The sequence below is a fragment of the Marmota monax genome, unplaced genomic scaffold (assembly GCF_021218885.2).
Source record: "Marmota monax isolate L192 unplaced genomic scaffold, Marmota_monax_Labrador192_F-V1.1 WCK01_AAM20220418_F8-fsc00010, whole genome shotgun sequence".
In the NCBI taxonomy this organism is placed as follows: Eukaryota; Metazoa; Chordata; class Mammalia; order Rodentia; family Sciuridae; genus Marmota; species Marmota monax.
Window position 1 is genome coordinate 13,658,542 of NW_026692321.1, and position 13,318 is coordinate 13,671,859.

The 13,318-nt window shown below is 53.8% G+C and overlaps 1 protein-coding gene across 1 annotated transcript in view; it reads right to left on the reverse strand.

Moving 5' to 3' along the window:
- Positions 1 to 1,673: 1,673 nt before the first annotated feature.
- Positions 1,674 to 13,318, reverse strand: part of Hs1bp3 (HCLS1 binding protein 3) — a 36,788-nt gene continuing 25,143 nt past the window's right edge. Inside the window, exon 7 of the mRNA XM_046441329.2 lies at positions 1,674 to 8,777. Within this exon, the coding sequence (XP_046297285.1) occupies positions 8,528 to 8,777 (250 nt within the window). The 3' untranslated portion in view covers positions 1,674 to 8,527. The remainder of the gene's footprint in view (positions 8,778 to 13,318) is intronic.

Below are 13,318 nucleotides of genomic sequence, written 5' to 3' on the forward strand. Positions count from 1 at the left end.
CCTCCTGACCACTGACACCCCACACCAGAGAAGTACAGACATTACTGCCAATGAACCTACGTGGCACCTCACTATCATCCAGCCCAGTCCACACCAGAGTACACACCAGTGTACACTCTAGGGTTTGTACCAATGCAATGACACATATCCACAGAGAATTAAGCAGGCAGTTTCTCTGACCTAAAAATCGCGTCCTCTGCCTGCTCATCCCTCCCTCCGTCTCACACTTGGCTACCATTCATCTTTCTACTGTCTCTGTGGTTTTACCTTTTCCATGGAGTCATACCATCCGGGGCCTTTCAGACTGGATCTTTCACTGACTAATGTGCACTCAAGGGCCCTCAATAACGTTTCATGACCTTATAGCTCATTTCTGTACGGTGCTTCATAGTGTCCCACTGTCCAGCTGTGTGACAGCTCATCCAGCCATTCCCCTCCTGATGGATATCCTAGTTGCTTCCAAGTGTGGGGAATTATGAAGAGATCTGCTGTGAATATCCACGTGTGGAAGACTTATGTCCACAACTCCTTTGGGTAAACACCAAGGGGCATGATTTCTGGATTGGATAAATGTTCAGTTTTGGACTGAGCTTCCTTTTTCAATGGCTTTATTGAGTTATAATGTAAATGCAATAAAGTCCCCCATTTTCAGTGTCCAGGTGGTGAGTTTGGGTGAGTACCTGTGGTCACGTTCACGTCATGCTCTATGGGTCTAAAGGTTTCCTGCTGCTGTCAGTCCCCTCTGATTGTCCCCTTGAAGTGCCTGCTCTTTGTCACTACAGCTTTGCTTCTTCCCGAATTCCATATAAATGGGAGCCTACAGTCATGGCTTGGGGTCTGGCTTCTTTCACCCCACATGCTTTTCAGATCCGCTCATGCTGGAGCCACCGGAAGTCTCCCCTTTCCTTGCTGAAGAGCACAGCACCGTACATGGAGACTCGGTCTGTCTGCTGACCCACTAAAGGCTGTTCGGGTGGCTTCCTCTGGACAGAGGGAATTGCTGTGGACATTGTGCGTAAGTCTTTGTGGGCGGTTCTCCTGGGAGGAAGGGTGAGGGCTCACTCGGGCCCACAGAGAGCGGGGAGTGGATGGGGAGCTCCACAGAAGGGGCAGCTCCTGCCTTCTCAGCCAGCCGCCTCCCTCCCCGCCTCCCTCCCCGCCTCCCTCCCCCACTGGCCAGTTGCTCTGAACAAAAGGTCAGGGGCCCTGAGAGGGAGGGCAGTGTGTTTATTTCCGCATCTCCATGGTGCAGGGAAAACTTCAGTGTGGGGTGTACTGGGGGAGCGCCTGCGCCACAGCCCGCGGCTTCCAGCACGTTCCAGCTGCCTCCTCCCGGCCCTCCAGGGCCCACCCAGATCTGGCCCCTCTTCACTTCCCAGGCCCCCCGGGCTCCAGGCTCCTCATGCTGGGCCTCTTGTGGGTCTCAAATGGTTTTTTGGCATGTGCCATCTCCCATGTCCCCACCCCACCATGAGGCAGCAGAAGCAGGGCCTGTTACCCTCCCTGGCAGATGGACTCAGAGAAACTGAGTGACTGGCAGAAAATGACCTCTCATGGGGGGTGACCCTCCTCTCACCTACATCCGCCCTCCATGGCAACCCCCATTGGTTTCCCTCCCCACCCCAAAGTCCGGCCCTCCCTCCAGAATTTCTCAGGCACCACAGACAATGGAGTGACAAGTAAACATTATTTTAATTATTCACATGTAATGTACACAATGCACCAGGTACTGATCAAAGAACTTTCCAAATATTGGCTTGCCTAATAGGCAAATACAATCATCATTCCCATTTTACAGGAATACCAAGGCACAGAGAGGTTAAGGAACTGGCCCAGGGTCACACTGCTAGGAGGCCAGAGAGACAAGAGTTGACTCACACTTTTAGCCACTGCATTCTACTGCCCATGAATTTGTTTGGTTGTTTCTTTTCCAGTCACTATTTTTTTTCTAATGGTTTTATTGAGGTATAATTTATATACCGTAAGATTAACTTTTTTAAGTGTACAATTAAATCATGTCAGTAAACTTACAGAATTGTTTAACTCTCACAACTATCCAATTTGAGAACATTTCCATCGCTCCAGGAAAGATCCTCTGTGGCCATCTGCAATCACTGTTGGTCCTGACCCTCAGTCTGAGGCATCCACTAATCTATGTTCTGCCTTGAGATTTGCCATGGACATTCGTGGACGTGGAAACAATAAGTGGTCTCCGAGTCCGGCTTATTTATTTAGCATGATGCTTTGCTGCTCATTCACGCTGTAGGAGGTGTCACCTCTTCAGTCCTTTTTAATGGCCAAATGACATTACGCTGTATGGACAGACTGCATGGTGTCCCCATTCCCCAGCTGACGGACCTTTTCCATTATTTCCACTTTGGGGCGTGGTAGGTAATGCTGCCGTGTGAACATCTCTGTACAAGCCTCGTGTGGGCACATACTTCCCTTTCTTTCTGGGCACATGCCTACGAGGGGAGTTGCTGGGTTGTATGATAAATTTATATCCGGCTTTTATGATAAACTGCCCGACTTCTTTCCAAGGTGCTGCAGCGTTTTCTATTCCCACACTCAGGAGCTTTGCAGCCTGGGAGGTCCAGATTCAAATTCAGAGGGGACCTCATGAGAGTCCTAGAACCAGCCTGGGGAGTGTAGCACGGCTGTCATGGGGCGGGGTGGGGCAGTGCATCAAACTCAGACTCTGCTCATGGATGTCTGAGAAACAGGTGGACAAGGAATCTACTGTCCACTTTCTGACCTACAAAACTGCCCTCTGGGACCAGAGAATTCAGGGGAAGTCCACAAAGTGCCATTAAGGCAAAAGAAAAACAGAAGTGCACAGTGGAGATGTCAAGGGTCTGCTCTCCAGAGGCAGGAAACCAGCTGAGCATGCGGGGCATAGGAGTTGTCTGAGGCCCTCAGGCTCTGGAAGCTCTGGGTTCCTGCCTCAAGAAACTTCTCTGATCTCCTTGGAGGGCGGTGAGAGATGAGGAGATGCAGAGGGGAAGCCCCAGGAGGCAGCTGCCTGGAACAGCCATCAGGCCACGTGAGACCAAGTCTCTGGGTGGCAGATGCTACCTGCCAGGGAAGACCCTCCCTGAGCTGTGCTGCCCTCCAGAAAGGGAGGAACACTGCTGCCCACTGTTAGCATGACAGCCCCAAGTGAGTCACTGATGCCCCAGGGGGCGGGAGGTCTGAAGAACAGGGCCAGGACAAGGGGCTTCCTACAGGGACCAGCATGGAGGCCATGGCTTTGCAGGGTAGAAGGGGCAGCTGCCTCCCTTGCCTTAATGCCAAGCACTCAGGGCAGGAGGTGAATGTCCACCACTCAGGGCAGGAGGCGGACATGAATTTGAGGAGACACTCTTCAACCTGAGTGACTGGCAACTCAGGTTGAAGATGGTCTCTTCAAATTCATGTCCACCTGGAACCTGTGAAGGTCTTGTACGGAAACAGGTCTCTCAGATGTGAATACGGTAGTAAGCTCTGGATTAGGACGGGTCCTGATCCAATGAGGGGAATTTGGACACAGAGGCCATGGAGAGCCCTGTGTGAAGACAGAGACACACAGGGAGTCTGTCACACAAAGATGGAGGTAGAGACTGGAGTGATGTAGCTATAAGCCAAGGAATGCAAGGGTTGCCAGCAGCCACCAGAAGCCAGAAAGACACTCTGGAGACCGTGGCCCTGAGAACACCTTGATCTGAGAGGTCTAAACTCCACACTGTGAAAGAACATTTCTGTTGTTTACAGCCACTCTGTTATGGCAGCCCTTGGACACTGGTGCAGGGACCAAAAGCTGGGCTCAGGCTGCTACAACAAACCATACCTGCTGCAGGCAGCAAAGAGGGAAGAACGGGGGCAGAGAGGGTGCATGGAGGACAAGGTGCCTCTTTTACTTGTCTCTGGGCAGGAGGCCTGAAGAACAGGACTGAGACAAGGGCTCTGCATGGCTCCTGGCAGGACCAGCTGTAACGGTGGAGCTTCCGTCTCTGTGTCCTCCGCCACGCCAGGAACAGGCACTGCAGACAGCAGCTCCATGGCAGTGCCAGCTGTCTGCACAGGCCTAGTCCCTCTTTGGCCACAGCTGCAGCTGCCAGGCCCCTCACCACGCCCGCCCTGCTTGTGCGGTATGGTTTGTACCCTCATCCTTCTTCTCCCAGCAGCTGATATGCACACCAACTGTGACTGCCACCATGATGAGGCACTTTTTTTGTTTTTTTGTACCAGGGATTGAACCCAGGGGCATTTACCTACTGAGCCACACCCCTAGCCCTTTTTATGTTTTATTTTAAGACAGAGTCTTGCTAAGTTGCTTGGGACCTCAGGACTTCACTAATTGGCTGAGTCTGGCTTTGAACTTGCGATCCTCCTGCCTTAGCTTCCTGAGTCACTGGGATTACAGATGTGCACCACCACACCTGGCAACATGGTGCTTCTTGACCAGGAGGGCTGTCATGCTTTTCTCTGCCTTCCTAGGCCTCTTCCTTCCTGATTCCCTGCTTGAGGGACACAGTTCCTGCACACAGTTGATGCCCACTGAATACGGTTTGAGAATGAGGAACCATAACACAACTGGCCAGCAAGGCTGGAGGGAGTTACCCCAGCTTTATTAACAATCTGTTCACAGGCCATTCTCTTTGCTGAGTCGGCAGAGATGCATCAGGCCTCTAAGTTGCCTTTAGAGTCCGCTTACCAAGCCTCATGCCGAGCCCATAATCCCCAAGCCAGAAGCTGCAGCTTCGTCCTGAGAATGATCTCAGTTCTCACCAGTGGCCAGAGCATGGACAACAGGAGCCAGAGGCCAGCACACTGGGCAGGTGGAGGTCTGCACACTCTGTTTTCACCATGTCATAGCACAACATCCAGCATAGAGATCAGGGGCACCCGGCTGGAGGTTGAGCTAAAGCTGACCTGTTTCTGGTCACCCACCCTGCAGCCAGCTTGTCCTGGGCAGAGGGTCCCTCTGTGAGGAGGGACCAGCCACTAAAACATTTTTTAGGCACGGATGGGATTTTACATTCACATAAGTCAGGGTAAAGGTCCTTGCTTGGCACTGGGGAGTGAGGGGACTTCACAGAGCCCAGCTGGGCTGGAACCCAGATAGCTCCATGGTGACTCAGCCTGACCACTGCTTCACCAGGATGCTGTGGGCTCCAGGAGAACCAACAGCCACTTATGACCACTCACGTGCCCCTTGGGCAGCTTCCCCTAGCCACAACGGCACAAAGCAGAGGATGGTTTGAACCCGGGGAGTTTGCAGTGAACAGGACCATTTAAAGGGGTCTGTGCCTTAACTGTGCCTGCTCTGGGTGGCCAGCAGTCTACACACACACCCCCACAGCACGGGAAAGTGACTGCTGTCCAGCCAAAGCCACTATTCAGGGACATATTGGTAGCTCTGTGGCCCTCTTTCTCAGGATGTGTTCGGCTGGGTAGCTGGTGAGCTAGAGAACTGACCATGACCTTCCATGCCAGTTAAATCCACAAAACTCAGCTGTCAGCTGGGCATGGAGGAACAGGGTCCCCAAGAGTGACGTGGCTATCTTGCCTCACCTGGCATGAGGGCTCCAGTGGTAGGACAGCCCTCGGGGTACCATGGGTGAGCTGAGGTCTGGTCACATCAAATCGACATGGTCATGAGATTGGAGCTTAATGGGTGGGCATCTCCAGCAGAGCCCAGGACACTGGCCTGGCTAGGTCCAGCCCGAAGACTGGGACTTTCCAGAACTGGCCTGAACTCATGGCTTCCTGAGAGAAACAATGCAGGGGAAAGGGAGCAGCCCAGCCACAGATGGCACATCCTGTACCCGGGCTTGCAATGGCCTCCAAGTAAACAAAGGACACCGTCCCCAGTTCAGCCTCTGTTTCTCTTCCACGGTGAATTCAGCTGCACGCTCTGGGGCTGAGCCGTCCTCCTCAGAATGGCCTGATGGTCTGTGGGAACCCAGACTCCCAACTCAATCTCGGCTGCAAGAGCCAAGCTCAAGGTATGGGGGAGGGAGGCAGCGATATCAGCCCACAGACTGTCCTGTGTGTGGAGTCCCTGGCTCCCCGGGAACCTGTTCTCAGGTATCCAGTGGGTGTCACCCTGCAGCATCTGCTGTTGAACCTCTGGGTCTCAGGGATGAAGCAGCAGCCTAGAACCGGAGCTCTAGCAGGAGAGCAGAGGCCAGGAGGGCTGTGTGACATTAGATGGTCCCAGCTTAGAGCTCTGCAGTGTGGGGGTGGGAGGTGAGGCCTGGAGAAGGAAGGGCTCCCCTTTCCACACAGGTCTTGGATGATCAGTTACTGGCCTAATGTCCTCACTGGGCTTGCGCCTCTGGGTCCTTTGCCTCAGTTTACACAATGGAAAAGAACAGAATCTTCCTCTTCCTTTTGCCCTACCTTAGTAAGAGGCAGCTGGGAGGATGAGGCAGAGCAACAGAAGATGTGGGGTCCCACGAGGGAAGCTCGTCTGGTTGTCTCTTGCTATGAGTAACCCCCTACATGCATCTCCTGCACCCTGACACCCCCCACCACCTCCCATCAGTCCAGGGATGGAAAAGGACATCACTGGCACATTCCAGAATGAGGCACGCACACAGACTTTACTGGATGACTGGGTGTCACCCACTGGCTTTAGGTCTTAGATGTATGGTGAGAACAAGCCACAGCTGGAACAGCCATGTCTCAGGGACACAGACCTCTGTAGAAGCATCTAGAAAATTCCAGGCCACCGAGGAGGCAGGGCGTGCAGTGGGCAAACCCACACTAAAGTGTCTGGCCAGATTCTGTCAGAGGCCCAAGCCAGGGGACTGGTCCAATGGCCACTTTGCCAGCTACATCCTCTGCTCCTACATTACCAGTCACCCAGAAAAGGGGGGCGGGGAGGTGGGGAAGGATAAGGAGTTGATAGCCAGGATGCAGAGGAGAGGGCAGGGGTTGCGAAGAGCCCAAAGGAGGGCTGGGGCCAGTACTGACTGGGCAGACTCTCAGAGGAAGACCTGGCTACATGGTCTCAGGTCCTCAGAGGCCTTCCTTCACAGCCAGCAGAGACTGTGGGGTGCAGGGCTGGGCACGAACAGGTGAAGGGTGGAGGGTTTGAATGCCAGATGGAGAAAGGGAAAGATGAGTCAGGGTGGAAGCTGTTCTACAGCCAGCTCCCAGTCCCTGAGGAGAGAAGCCCCTCTGACCAGGCAAGGCAGAACTCTGCCCAGTACCACCTACATCTTCTCACTGGGTGTTGACCTGCTCAAGGGCAGGCAGCTGATGAGGGCTGTGGTAAGACAGATGACAGACCAGGCCCAGGGCTCCCAACCCAGCCCTGCGGTTCCTGCACAGGGCAGGAGCTGTGGATACTGGTCACACAGTGGCAAACAACTGGCCCACGTCACCTGGGGCCTCCCCTGGGCTGGCTCTTGGGCCTGATCAGGAAAGGGTCACAGGCCTAGGTCCTGACCCCTTCCAATGCCTCTGCCAGGCAGGACAGCACCAAGAAACAACAGTGGTTGCATTTTGTTAAAAACTATTTTGTTTCATTAAAAACTAGCTCTGAATATGGAGAATATACATCCAAGAAAGACAATCTAATATTATTTGCTCCATGAAGCAACATTCGCTGAGTCTCCTGGGTGCTGCATCTTAGCCAGCACTGTGTGCCCCACTGTGGGTTCTGCGGGGCTGGGAGAACTCTGAGGCACTGGCCTGCCCTGGAACAAGGCTCCTCCCTAGGTTGGTGATTCTACTGGCGAAAGGCCACTGAACAAGTCCAGATCCTGAGGATAGGCAAGGCCTTGGAGCAGAAGCCTGAGAGCATCATGTTCCTTGGAGAGCAGGAGACGGCACTGGGAAGAAAGCCAACTCAAGTCCCAAGATCATGCAGAGGTCTAGGGGGTGCTGGCTCTGTGCCCAGAGGCCCAAGGAGGTCACTGCTGGCTAGACCCTTCCTGGGAAAGGAAGTAGAAGGAAAACTTGGGATCCAGCAGTCTTCTATATCCCAGAGAAGCAGGCTGGGCCCAGCTGCTCCCCTTAGGGCTGGTAACTATGAGGCTCATGAGAGACTCATCAGGGCACTCTGGACAGCAGGGCTCTTCTGCTCAGTGTGCCTCTCCAGGCCCTGGCATGCTAAGCAGAGACTCTTGGGTGGCCTGGCATGGGTGCTCCCTCATCTCAGCCTGGGCCCAGTCAGGCCAGGTCTTCCTTTTGAGGCTGGGCTGGCAGAGCCAGTGGGCACAGGTGGGTAGGAGGTTTCCCTGTCCCATGGAACACCTCCCGGGGTCCCCTCACCTCTCACCTTGTCCTTGGTGAGCCAAGCAGCTCCATGTTTAGTCTCCCCTCCACACCCAGCTAGACGGACACTGTGGGCTTCAATTCCCATGGTCACTTCCAGCCTGTATTCTGCAGGGATTCCACCTCAAGCCCACAGCCCAGGAGAAAAAAGAATTATGTGCTCCTGGGGCCCAGGCTTGCACCTGTCCCAAGGATGTCCTGGCTGCACACACATACGCCTCCACAGAGGGTGTGCAGGGCCAGGCAGCATGGAGTGGGGTCAGAAGAGGCTGGGAGAGGTCTGGGAAGGTGTGTCATGGTCCCGAATGTACTGCAAGATGTCCATCTCGTCCATGGCTTGGACCTGCTGCCGCCGCCCCGCCATGCTCTCAGTTGCACCTGCTCTGGGGGGCACAGGCGGCTTGCTGGGCAGTGCCGGTTTTGCTGCCACTGGTGGCTTGGGCTTAAGCTGGGGCTTGGGTTTGGGCTCAGCCCCCAGCTTCAGAATCTGGTCCAAGTCCTCTTCAACTCTAGGGAACCAAAGGAGCAGCCCTGAGCATAAGGACCCCCTGTGAAGGCGGCAAGACCCCCAGGCAGCACCCCTCCACCCAAGGGCACTGGGCAGCTGGCCAGACCAGCCCATGACAGGCCTGGCTCCCCATCCCCCCAGCCCCAGGGAGAAGCCAGAGGGCAGTGCTCTTCCCTCCCCCCATAGCACAGGGAGCAGAGCCAGTCCCCCAGACACTCCTGAGGATGCTCTTCAGGTGACCTCTCTCTAAGCCTGCTGGCCTATTCAGGGGACTTTCCCTCCAATCCTTTAGAAATAACCGTCCACTGGCAAGCCCTGCTCTGGGACAAGCACTTCAGACACATTATCCCTTTTGTCCTCAAAACACCACTCCAGGGAGGTGCACCCATGTGTCCACCTTGTAGAGGGGAAGCTGGAACCCAGGGGGCTGAAGGCCCAGCTAAGAGGATGTGTATCCTCACCCGGATTTGTGTAAGGATCAAACAAGACCTTAGAGACCAGCATGCAGCCAAACCAAGTTCACCCAGAGAAAGAATAACTGAGGGGCCTGAAGTTGTGGTGATGTGGGCTCTGCCTGCCTCTCTGTGGGCCACACAGGTGCTGAACAGGCCCAGCGAGGGCCCACCAAGACTCACTCATGGCTCACACCTCTGACTGTCCACGGTAAAGTGACAGTCATGGAGGACCATCTCTAGGTATGAATGGCAGGGAAAAAAGGCCATTGCCCACCTCTGCTCTGGGCCTGGTGCAGGCTCCTGCTGCTGGCTCTTGGGAAAGGAACTCGATTCCCAGAGGCCAGATATACACTGGAGGACTCACTCGACCTGCCACCCACCCAGCACCATGCTGGGTGCCTGTTATGGCCAGGCAATTCCACATGTATTCAATTGTTTAATAATGTCGAAACAGTGTCTGGTGGCAGATATTGGCCTTATTTTATAGACATGAAAACGTAGGTGCAGAGAAGTACAGGGCCCTGCCTTGGTCTGCACAGCTATCCTGAGGACACAGAATACTTGGCCCACATGTGGCTGGCTCTCTTGGGGGCATTCACCTTCCTGGGGCACCTCTACATGGAAGCCCCTTCTCCAGTCCCAGAAAGAAGCTGCTCCTGTGCCCGACAGTTATCTCCATAGGCACCCTCGGCCATGTTGGCTTGGGTGAGGGGGACATAGGCACGGAAGAAAACGGACCTGGGGAGCAGGTGCAACTGGCCTCTCCAAGCTTTGGTTCTCTATCTATAAAACTGGACCAGCAGCACCGCCCGGCAGGGTTGCCAGCACTATGCACAGAGGTGCTGGCTCTGCAGCGGCTGCTATTCTTTGTCCTGTGGCTCCTTTGGCTGGTAGCCTCAGGCCACTCCACCTTCCTGGTCTTTGGCGGCCCCATCTGTAAAGTAGGAATGCTCTCACTCTGCCAGCCTCGCCAGGATTTGTGTAAGAATCAAACAAAATCCAGATGGAAAGTGCTTTATAAATCTAAAAAATACTGCAGGTGCCAGTCGACATTCACTGGGCACTGAAGAGAGCAAGCACAAAGCACAAAGGAGCAATGCCTAGGTTCCTTCCCCAGGGCACCCTGAAAGCCAGTCCAACAGGATTCACCAATTGCAAACATCCTGATGTCACTGAAGGCGGGAAGCGCATGGCCAGAGCAGGTGAGGAAAGCTTCCCAGGAAAGGGAGCAGGGCAGGCCCAGCATGAGGGGAGTTAGGGAGGGACCCTGGAGAAGGGCGTAGCGGAGAGCAAAGGTCTGGAGGTGGGAACGAACTGGCAGAGGAGCCAAGCAGGCCGACAGCAGAGGTTTCTTGCCCTGAGCAGCATATCCCGACCGCAGAACCAAGAGTATTATCTGCTCAGACACCGGCTGGGTTGGGTAGGGGCAGAGCAGAGGCGCCTTGATCAGAACTCTCTGGCACTGCATGGCCTGGCAGAGCCTGTGTGAGGGTGGAGGTGGCTGGCACAGCATCCCCAGAGGGGCTGCAGGCCAGGAACCTGCCATCCACAGAGCTTCTGGGGGAGAACTCCTGCAATGGGCAGAGACCTCTGGGAGGTAATTCTGAGCTTGCTCCAGATGAACAAAAAGTATCCTTCTGGTCCAAACCCAGATGGACCCACTAATGCCTCTCTATAGAGAGCAGCTGCACAGGGTTCAGGGAGATTTTGGGAGGTGTCACGGTCTGGCTGCTTCTGGAAGTTTAGCTCAGTTGTGCCCCAGCTCCCTCCAAGCCAAGGCCCCTCCTCGGCTCCCCAGCATCAGCCACTGGTTCCTTTACATTCTCCAGTGGAGGCCAAGGGTAACCAGGGAAAGCTGAGAGTGACTGAATTATCTTAAAACAGGGGTCTTTAGGAAAACGAAGCAGCAGTTAAAAGCCCGTGTCACATTTCAGGCGAAGCAGCTGCTATAGAACTAGTCTGAAGCTGGATTTGCTATGCGGTGGGAGGCTGTGGGTGGGAGGCCATACAAAGGTACTGTAGTCATTCTTGGGATACAAGTGGCTGCTTAGGCTCCCTCTTTCCAAGCACCCTATTTCCATGGGGGCTCCCCGAGACACACTTAGGAACAGGTCTCACTAACACGAGGTTCAGTCCCACTCTCTTCGAGACCCAGCTTTGGTGGGGTCTTCTAGTGTGGGGTGAGGAAGTCCTAAAGTCCCTACAGAGGACAGAACTTGGCTAAAGATCAAAACCAGAGGCCAGCCCTGATGTGTCTGCAGAACCGGAGGAACATAGACTCCTCAGTGCCAAACCCTGCTCGTGTCCCACCCTGTGCTGCCTGGGGATGGCTGAAGCTCAGGCTGCTGACGAAATGAATGGAGGGGTGAGAGCATCAAAGAAGGGATGAAGTGGGGAGGGAATGGCTGCTGGAGAGCTTTGTTCTATAAGAAAGTCTAATTACTCCTGAGTAGGAACACAGCAGACACAAGAAGAATGAAATATGGCTCTTGCTCTCAAGAAGCGAATTCTTCATTACCAGATGTTGTTAGAGTGAAGGGAGGATGCAGGGCTCACATGCTGTGAGCAGGGATTCCCAAGGTGCTCTGCAGGCTGCTAAGAGACATGAAGGAAGGGTCCCAGGGACCAATGAGAAACATGACATGTCTGCCCAGATGACAGGCCTGCAGGAGTCCTGCCTAGCATTGACATTTCCCCAAATCACGTGGCCACAGAACCCTCTGAAGGTAGCCTAATAACACTCCACTCTACCATGCTTTGCCAAAATTAGACTGGTAAATATGGATTTATTTATTATTTATTTAGGTACAGGGGATTAAACTCAGGGGCACTCAACCACTGAGCCACATCCCCAGCCCCATTTTGTATTTTATTTAGAGACAGGGTCTTGCTGAGTTGCTTAGCACCTCACTTTTTGCTAAGGTTAGCTTTGAATTCATAATCCTCCTGTCTCAGCCCCCCGAGCTACTGGGATTACAGGTATGTGCCACCATACCTGGCTAATAATGGATTTAGAATAAATACACTGGAGAGGTCCCATAAGAACTGCCCCTCTAGGATATACTCAGCCTGGCCCTGCTGCTCCCTAGGATGATCCAGTATTGGCTTCCCTGCTGCCTCAGTTTCCTCCCTGATGAAATAACAGTTATCCTGGTTCCTTTCACCCTGCTGGAATGTTAGAAGCGAGGACACAGGATGAAAGTGAACAGATGTCAGGGGCCTTGGGGAAATGTAAACACAGAAGCCATCGCAGTGACTCAGGCTTGGCGGGCACTTAGAGGGCTATCTAATAGCCTGGGGCTCCTAACAAGGGGTGCAGATGACAGCCTCCTGGGACTACATGCCTCGGTGCCACATAAACTGTTCTTAGAAAGAGGCATCTCAGCTTCCTGTAAATGGCCAAGCACACCCTATATCCTGGGGTGCAGATGAGGACACTTGCTCAAGTCTGAGCATGCCGAGAACATGGTTGCAGAGGCCCAGGGAGAACTCACAGCTCCTGCAGGGAGGTGAGCACCCAGTCTCCAAGCGCTCAGAGTCCCGGATGGAGTGCAGGCCAGGACAGAGGCAGGCAGAAGCTGCAGCTTCAGACAAGTGACCTCTCCCATGCTTGATTTTGTGTAAAATGCAAAGAACAGTAGCTGCTTTGGGGGCTGTTGTGAAGATTAAATAAGTTGTAGAGTCTCCTACACTGCCGGACACACAACAAGTGCTCAGGAAACAGCAGCCATCATCCCTCTGATGGGACCCTCCCAGGGGATGGGCCATTGTAGGTACATCTGAGCTCTTCTCCCTCTGGGAGAGACACATGCTATGAATTATCAATTTTATTTGTTCCCAAACCCATCTCTGCCAGTTACACTTGCTCTTGAGTTATGTAATTTAATTATCATTCTTTACACATAATGGAATGTATGTGAGAAAGGAAACTGACTGGCTGAACACTGAAGTTCCCTCACCCGCTGAGCTGCCCTGGATGCAAATCCCATCCCTGCCTCTTGGTTATTCCCAGCCGAAGGCCTTGAGTAGGCCAGGATCCCTCCCCTTGGAGGCCAAGGCTGGTGAACTTTCCCATCCTGGGAGGGGT